General features: G+C 32.3%; 1 protein-coding gene across 1 annotated transcript; it reads left to right on the forward strand.

Moving 5' to 3' along the window:
* The first annotated feature begins 7,446 nt into the window (after positions 1-7,446).
* On the forward strand, positions 7,447-9,272 carry LOC106766068 (probable WRKY transcription factor 72). Its single transcript, XM_014650827.1, has 3 exons — positions 7,447-7,851; positions 8,163-8,276; positions 8,367-9,272. Exons 1-3 carry the CDS (start codon positions 7,447-7,449, stop codon positions 9,270-9,272), a joined length of 1,425 nt encoding a protein of 474 aa, XP_014506313.1.
* The last annotated feature ends 643 nt before the right edge of the window (positions 9,273-9,915 follow it).

Here is a 9,915-nt window from a genome sequence, read left to right on the forward strand (position 1 = left end):
GATTATTGATTTAAGTTGTTCTTTTTCTATGTCTTTCATCTCTCTATCATATTAAAAGCAAAGATTTTTGCATCATTATGTGTTTGAATCTACATGCATATTAATTATATGAGTTTTAGGGTTTCTAGGTTTAATTGAGAATCTACTTTGATTTAATTTAGGAACTTTCATATAATTAAATGGTTTTTACTATCAATTGAGAATGTACTTTGGTTAACTGCAGGATCGCCCTCAAATTAATTAAGAATGTACTTTAATTAATTTGAAACTTAAACAATAATCAATTGAACAATGATCTGTGAATAACCGATGATGAATCTATTTTGGAAAAACAGTGGAATTAGCCTGTTTCTTTATAATTGGTTTTAAGTTTTCTATTTGTTCTATAACAACCTTTAAACATCCTCACTTTTGTTCTTAAGCATTGCATAACATTCATAAGTTTCAAATATTCGAAAGCAATTCCGAGTTCGTTGGGAGACGACTTAGGGTTACTTTAGCCCTATCTACTTTCTTGAATACTACTAGGCAATACTGAAGTTGCCTTGAAAAGTAGTATTAATTTGATAACTTCAACGACAGCTTATCTCCTAGGAGCTTCCTCCTCAGCCATCTCTTTTGTGCTCTGGTTGGATGCTTCTGGTGAGGGTTGTAACAATCTCTCGAGAGAAGGGAATAAATCTCTAGATGATCTTCGAACTTTCCCTCTCCTTCGAAATTCACTTAGGCCTTCAAGAAGAGGTTCAATATTTTTCTTGCTTCTAGTCCTAATTGTATCCTGCATACACAAGAAAACAAAACCCTAGAAAGCACTTTTTTAGAACAAAAAGAAAAAAAAAACGAAAATAAATAAAAATCAAATCAAATTTAATCAATAATCACACTATTAGAATAGTTAAACCACGAGTCCCCAACAACGGAGCCAAAAACTTGTTACGAGTCCGACAAGTGTACAGAATCGTATCAAGTAATAATAAGTGGTAAGACCAAGTATCATTTCCCTAGAGACTCATAGGCCTAAACTTTCATGTGATTTCTTGATTATTTAAGACTTGAGAGAACACAAATTAGGGTTTTATATGAAGAAACGAAAATTAAACATGCAAAGTTGATCAATTGACCAAAAGGATAACGTAGGTGAATGATACGGATGAATGATGTTGTTGGGATTTATGATTTCATCCTAATCCACTCTCATATATTTATGAATTCAACTTTGTTCTACTTTCTTCATTAATGTTAATGCCACTTTCTAATTTACCCTAATCCCAATGTCTTGGTGAAAAGAGTCTACTCCTAATTACTAGTTTACTATGTCTAGTCTCCCTATCAATTATTCATGCATTACATAATTCACACAGAAGCTTAAGGCAATTGGTCCTCCTATCCCTATGTCTAGGTAATATTGCTCCCAAGAGAATTTCCCCATGTCTAGATCTACCCATATGTGTCCATAAAGATAGAATCAATGATTATGCTTTTGAATAATGTCTTAAACAAAGCATGCAAATATAATAGAGGAAAAACCCTAACAATTAATAAAAGAAAGCATATAAATAATGCAATAATTCAATATATGAGAGTTTCAATAGGATTACATCGTTTCTCCAGCAACAATGGAGGTTTAGTTCACCATAATCATGGTGAAACTAGATGAAAAGATGAAAAGAATGAAAAAATAAACCCTAGATTTGATAGATTGGAGCTCTTGCATCCAAAATCCTCCTCCAAGGGTTGAAAAGAGTGTTTCTGCGCCTCCTTTTGTCAAAAGATACCTCTTCTGATTCGTTTATGTCTATATATAGTAGAGAAAAATAACAAAATTTTGGTCCAGGCCCAAGAGTCCAGCGCTCAGTGGTAGGTAGCGCTTAGCGCTGAGTGCGACACTCAAATTCACCCCTCAGCGTTGGTGCTTAAGCGTTTAACAGTGAATTCCATCACGAGGCTGGCGCTCAGCGGTAGGTCAGTGTTGAGCGGTGGTTGCGATTCATCTTTTCTTCACTTTTCCACCTTCTCTTGAGTCCAACTCTTTTCTTCTTCAACTTCCTTTATTAAATTCCAGATAAAACCTACCAAATCATGAGAAAATCAAGCATAAAACCAAGAAAGCCACCTTTGACTCTCTTATTCTTAACTCTAAGCAAAATGCATGATTCCAAACTAATTCTAAGTCATAAAGGGTGTGTTTAGTATCAAATTTAACTGTGAAAATAACGATTTTTGAACCGTTATCAACAATTTTAAGTCCAACTTGGTTAGGACAAGTCGATCCAAGCCTAAGTTCAGATGGGTCAGCTTAGGTTGAGTTAAGCAAGACCACTGTTAGGCCAAGTTGGCCTAAGCTTAGACCAAATCAAATTGGGTTAAGACTAGGTTAGATTGAGGTCTAGTGATGAAATATTATGTCAAGTTTAGCCTATGATAGACAAGGTTGATTGGGTCGAGCTAACCTTAATTGGGGTGGGTTGGGCAATACCTAAATTAGGCTGATCAGTAGGACCCAAGTTAAGTTGAACTAGGTTGGGTACGTCAAGATGAGACTAAGTTAAGTCGAGTTTTAGGTCAATTTGGGTCTGGTCTTGACGAGCTCCTATTTGAGACTGGTAGAGGCTAGTTTAGGGTATGATGAGTTGAAAACAATGGAGCTTAGGTTAGACTTTGTTAGATTAGGCCGAGCTCAAGTCAAGTTGGATTGAGGTTAAACCAAGTTTGGTCCAAGTCGAGATTAGGTTGAGGTTAACTGAGTTTTTTTTGGAATTGTGTCAAGAAATATCTAGTTGGGTTGGACCAAGTCATACAAGGCTTAGTTAAACCAAGTCAAACTCAAGTTAGACTGTGCCAAGTTGAGCCCAAATCAAATTATTGGATCAAGTTAAGTCCCAACCTTACAATTTAAGTTGCATATGATAAAAAATAATTAAGCACTAATTAATGTAAAATATTTATAAATCAATTTATAATTTAAAGTATTTTAAACATACAATTTTAAAATATTTAAAGGTTAATTAAAGTTTTGTAGCAAATTAAACCTACTTTGAAGCTCACTTTAACTCATTTTAGTGAAGACTTTGAAGACTTAGATTTTTTTACCATCTACTCGTTTAATAAAAAGAAGAAACTTATTTTAGAATTTGAGGTTAATAATATAACCATAACAACTCTATCTAATATACACTTACTTATTTTAGTAAATTATATATTTGTTTTAATTTAGTCTGTTATATCGTAAAAAATTTTAAGTTGTAGCATATCGATACTTTTTTTAAATATTAAACCAAAGACATTAATAAACTATAAACAAATCAGATGTAAAAATACAGAAAATAATTTTAAAATAATAAAGAACAAAACTCAAGCCCTTGTATAAAAAATATTAGCAAGTTTTAAATATTGGGAGTGTCTTCTTTAACACATCAAAATTACTCATTTATATATAAAAAAATAGGTAACTCGGAATGATTTTTCTGAGTGGATCACTTAAATAAAGTTCTACTTATTTTGGCTTAAATAAAATACTAAATGGGCAAGGATTTTTCTACTAGAGTCATGGCTATGGACAATAACAGGGCTTTGGTATTAACCTTCATTTAAAACTATATTATACTTCCCAAGCTATACTTTGAAGTTTCAAGACCTAAAATATTTTCACACAAGCTTTAAGTTAAGTTAATAGACACAACACAACACAGGTAACAACACACTGAAATACCAATTAGAATCCATGAGATATAGTCAATAATTGATTAATGTATATTGTGTGTATAATTGCCTTGCCGGCCCTTAAATTCCCACAAAACGTGTCAAGTTGGTGACTGAAAGCTGGATTTTCACTGCTTAGCATATAGCTGCTGCCTGCAGAAATGACCCTTCAAAGGTAGGAATAGCTTTCAATGGACTTGTGCTTGTAACTAAGGCCTCGATCGTTGAAATAAAGTATTAATTTTGCTGCTCATGCCATGTGGACCATGATATAATTGCTATACAATGAAAACGTTGGTCATTAGTTCGAAGAAAACAAACAAATACTAATAAATAGGAACAGTAACAGTAACATGTAGGTTGGATGACTTAGGTCATTAGACCAACACAATGGATGTACATTCTGCAGACACAACCATTTTTCAGTCAATCCTAATTTAAAAGACTTTTACAAACCAAAACAGGATTTACAAAGGGTTTGCAATACTGTATCTGATTGCAATTTTTCTGCAACATTTTAAAGTTTTTTGTTTGTGTTAAATGAATTCTGGTAACGTATAAAAATGTTCTGACATAGCTCATATTCTTCATATATGACTGAGACACAATATTGGGTACATTCAACATTCTTAAGCAAACTAAAAATGATGTGAGAGACATTATTTTAATAAATGTTGTTATATTTTAGCTGACTTTTCTGAAATTTTAAAAACATTGTTTTAATGATATTATTAGTCTGTATCTATTTATATATGAACGTGTTGGGTGTGTCAAGTGTTATATATGACCTCTTGACTGAGTTTAAACATTTGAAATGACACATCTTTCAGTAGTTAACCAACCATAAAGAAAGCATCTAAATTTAACTGACCTTTTGAGCAAGAAATGGAAAGCAATGAACACCAACCACACACTTTTCTACTGCATATCTAAGGTTTTATAAACTATTATATAGTCAAAATTATGTACATATAAATGCAGCCATGATAGCAGTTACGCATGACATTAGGAATTATTTATTCGTAATTATGTATATAAAGAATTCTTTGAATAATATCTAATAACAAGTTTAAAGGAAGGGTTCTTAATTTTTATAGTGGACATATATAAAGTTTCATTTGTGTCTTTTTTTTATTAAAAGAAAGTACAAAAGTATAAATACAACCTTGCTATGGGGAATTTGTCGGAAATATATGACTTTATGGTGGTAAAAAGAAAGGAAGGTGTAAATATAAAAATGGCACCGAAATTGAGGACCCACACAAAATCACCATATTCAAGGTTGATGAGAAACATGGCAGGTAAACTTTGACTCAAGTCGGCATTTTTGTGACGTTAATCTTCAAATCTACTGTTATTTGATGTCTAAAATACTAATTCCATAGCCATTAGCCATTGTTATTAGAGTTGAAATGCTGAATTATATAATGTTCATTCTTTTAATACACAGTTCTTTACACGCTCTTGACGTGAGGCTGGCAACACCATTCAAATTTTAGCTTATATTATCGAAGTCAAAACTGTTAGCTTCAGTATATAAGAAAGCCAGTCCTATATTGTGATGAGAGGAAGAAAACATTGATCCATTAAGAATTTGTAGCTTTTTGTTTGGCAAGAATACTCCATGGAAGTTAGCAATGAAGAAAACAGTGGCGACAAGGTGATTTTTTCTTTATTCATTTGCGGTGTTTCTGATGTTTATGATTAGCAATTTGAAGTTTTCGTTAATGTTACTTTTCCAGTTTCATTATGACTCTGTTGCGATGTAGAAGTCAATGATAAATATAGAATTTCTGAGATGGTGCATGCATGCTAGCTTTAGTTCTTAAAAGCTTCAATTAAATGTTAAGTTTAATAATCATAAAGGTGAATTGAGTGATTGTGTTGTTGTCCATTTATTTCACTTTGACAAGGACTGGTGTAGTTTTCCCATATTTGAGTCAATTATCTCATGCTTATGATGGTATGTTATAGTGAGAGGACATATTTGAGTATGAGATGAGTACTTGAGAAGATCATTGAACATGAATGACAAGGTAAAAAAGAGCTAGGTTGAGTCATAAAGATTCTTGATTTCAGCCAGGAAATATAGTCATTCATATAGTGCAAAATAAGTTTGGTTAAATTGTTGAATTAATATGAAAAATTTATAAAATGATGAGTTAACAATGCTACAAATACTGGTTTCTCTTCCTTAACTGGGAAATTTATTCTAGTATCTGATAGCTTAGAAATGTTCGGATGGCCAACAGGTATAGGAAACAACAATTGTTTTTCTAAGAATGTAGTACTGTATTGTCTTGTTTATATGTTTCTGTGAATTCTCTTTCCTTTTACATTGAGGGAGAGGAAGAACTATTTTGATTTCTTTTGAAATCTCTGATGAAGCTCAAATAATTCTCAAAATGCTATGTCTCTGAGTAAACAACAATAAAATTTAAATGGGTTCATATTGTTTGTCCAACAAAAAAATGTTAGTGGAACTCATGATCTATTTTGAGAGGGAATAATCATGACGTCAGAAGTTGGTTTTGTTTAAAAGATATATATATTGTTTGGAAGCTTTTGAGATTTAAGAAAAGTGATGCTGATTTTGTTTGATAAGAATTAATTGAAGATGTTTTACTATTGTTTTTTTTATAAAAATAAGTACGTTAATTTTAAGTATTTGTAAACGACTAATTAATATATGGATATTTAGTTATATTAAATAAACTAATCAAATTTTTTAATCGTGACGAATTAGCTAATTAGATATTATAAAAAACACTCGAGAAAGTTTCATTTTCTTACGCACTAGCAAATTCTTTTGTCGTTTGTTTTGTTTCATATAGCTACCCATCACATTTTTATTTACCATAAACCTTAGTCATGAAATAGTTTAAAATTGTAAACAAAATAATATAATTTATAGTAATATAAATAATGAATTTAAATTGCAATTAGTTGGACAGTTGGCACCAATACAAAAGCACTATAATAGTAAACATGTTTCTTAATTAGTTTTATTTTCTTCCTAATTTTTCCATTTTACAAAGACATTTAACTGCAGCCATGATTTTCAGATGAAAGTCTGGTATATATTTGAATTAATCATGATTTAGTGCCATGAATGTGAAGTTAGTGGTCAGAGTTAATGTACTTGTATTCTTACGCAATCCAACGTGAAAAACGAAAAGCATGTCTTTCCAAGTTCAATGATTATACTTACTCCCAAATCTCTGCCAAATTCTTCAGCACTTCCTTTTCTCCTACATGTGTCCACACAAAAGAACTAACACTTGAGTAGATAAAGAAAAGCTGCATTGAAAAAGTGGAATATTTAGGACTTTGTCAAGCAGAAAAACTGTAGCTTTGTGCTTTTTTGATTCTGGCTTGTAAGTACAAACGAAAAATTATTTGGTTTTGCTATGTTTTACTGTAAATATTGATGAGTATGTTTACGTTGACTAATAAAGGTAATAATCATTAACTCTTTATTTAATAATCTCACTGACATATTGACAAGAATCACAATTCCCACGAATGGATGGATTGATAATAATAACTTGCTCCCCAACTTTCAACGTACAACATTAGTGTATGTAGTAATTCATTGCACCATTCCATCATGCTGTGTTTTAAGTTTAAGTGCCAATAATAACATTGAAATTTTCATCTACTTCACATCACACAGAAAAAGGTGTGGAAGTTATATACACACACACTTGCTAATTAGCTTGTCTTAGGTCTTTGATCTGTTACAACATGCAGGATCATAAGCTTGAAAGGGAAATGCGAGAGGTTGGAGAACTTTCATTGGTAAATGATTCAACTAGTGATGAAGAGAGTGAACTTGTTTCCCTCTCTCTTGGAATTTCATCTACACGTAAACATGAGAAGAAGAATAGAACTGAAATGATTAGAGAAAAAGAGGATTTGACANAAGGACTTTCACTGGNATTAGATATAAGATTTGACCCTTCAGCTATAAAAAATCACAGCACTGAAAGTAGGTGTGATGGGGAAATGAAGGAAGAGGAACTCAGAGAGATATGGCCACCTAGTAAAGTTCTCAAGACAATGAGAACTTGGGATAAAAGTGAAGCTTCTCAACATGCTGAAGTCAAGAAGGCTANGGTTTGTATCAGAGCAAGATGTGATAACCTTACGGTTAGTTTTTCGTTTTATTCTCTCACCTTATCACTCTTAATCTTAGGTTAATAATAGAATAAACTTAAGCTATTGAACATATTAAACATTGTTTTCTTCTTCTTTGTCTTTCTATTTTCATCTTTATCAANATGTGAGAGGCTTAGCTTGGTAACCATTATTGACATTTAATACAAACTATAATTTGTAGGTATCGAGATAGATTCTTACTTAGATACTAAAAATTGCATCCAGATTTTGTCTTACTAAAATACCATTTAATAAATTTTCAATGTTTTCTTTTAATTCTACTTGGTTGAAAATTTGTACAGATGAATGATGGTTGCCAATGGAGAAAATATGGACAGAAAATAGCAAAAGGGAATCCATGTCCCCGAGCATACTATCGNTGCACTGTTTCTCCATCCTGTCCTGTGAAAAAACAGGTATACAAAATTTTCTTGTCTAAGGTAACAGAAGAGAATAGGTCAGAATGATTAAATGATTAAACCTTATTAATTGCTTCAAATTTTTAGGTTCAAAGATGTGCTGAAGACATGTCAATCTTGATTAGCACCTACGAAGGAACTCACAACCACCCTCTTCCTACTTCAGCCACGACCATAGCCTACACAACTTCTGCTGCTGCTTCCATGCTTCAATCTCCTTCATTGACCACACAACCAGGACTAGTCAATTCAGATACTGTCCCTCTCCTCAGTTCTAATAATGTTCTTTATAACCTTAATGCCCTAAACTTCACATCAAGCTATCACCACGTTTCAAAATCACCACACTTATTCTTCCACACCTCCTCTATTTCTACCTCTAATTCTCACCCCACAGTCACTCTTGACCTTGCCACTCCTCAAACTTCACCTCACATTGCAAATTTCACCCCAAGCTTGCCTTTCATACCAAAATATTCATCAACAAATGTTGATTTTCCCTCCAGTACTTTCTCTCCTTTGCAATCTAGTGTGCTACATTCACCTTGTTATGGTGATTACTTCAACTATGAGGGATTGATCACCCCAAATAGAAACCATATGAACACTGGAAAACAACCATTCCTGGGACATCTTTGTCGATCTAATAACATTACCAACCATTCAATTTCTAAACAATCTTTACCTGATTCCATTGTAGCTGCATCCAAAGCAATCACTGCTACCCCAAAATATCAATCTGCTATATTAGCAGCTGCCCTCACAGCTTATGCTGGTAATGGGGTAAGAGAAAATCATGATGAGGGCCAAAGTGCCGGTTTGGACTTAAATCTAGGTGGAGATATGCCATTCACAACCAACCCAGTTTACGCTAATTTCAATGCATCAAGGTACAAGAGAATGTCATTTTCTGCTCCTACTGCTCCGAAAATAAACTCGGTCATATTTCAGCCATCACCTGCATCTAAAAGTAACCTATTGTTAGACCAATAGAAGTGAAATCAATAATGTACACATTACATCATGATCGAAGCCTATCTAGATTGGGAGCTTCACAATGTTTATAGCCTAGAGGCACAAAAGTTACATTACATATCATTGCTTTTCCAAGTTGTTCTTTTGTGCTGCAAGGAATGGAAAGGATTATTGTTGTTTGCATTTCAAAACTTCATAATATTGATGTGTTTGATAGTAAATTTACATTTAGATTAAATTATTTTCAGTTTCTTTCTTTATTTGGAAAGTTGAATGTGGTCGTTCTATTTTCAAATCGTTCAATTCGATTCTTTAATTTTTCTAAAAAAACCAGGTATCATCTTTTCTATCTAAATAAATTATACACAAAGAATATGTTTGCGTCAGCATGATTTAGGGAAAAAAAGGGTTTCATGAAATTTTTTGAAACATTACGAAACCAAATTTAATTCTTTAAGAATAGAAAGACTAATAAAATTTTGTATACGAATAAATTGATTAAAAACTAATTATATATATATATATATATATATATATATATATATATATATATATATGGGGTTTGTTAACACGCGTACTGTTTTTCAGTTGATACGTTTTAACAATGTGTACCGGATTATAGTAGACAAAAATACCCTCATTTATCATGGATTCTAAGTTT

The sequence above is a fragment of the Vigna radiata genome, chromosome 7 (assembly GCF_000741045.1).
Source record: "Vigna radiata var. radiata cultivar VC1973A chromosome 7, Vradiata_ver6, whole genome shotgun sequence".
Lineage (NCBI taxonomy): Eukaryota > Viridiplantae > Streptophyta > Magnoliopsida > Fabales > Fabaceae > Vigna > Vigna radiata.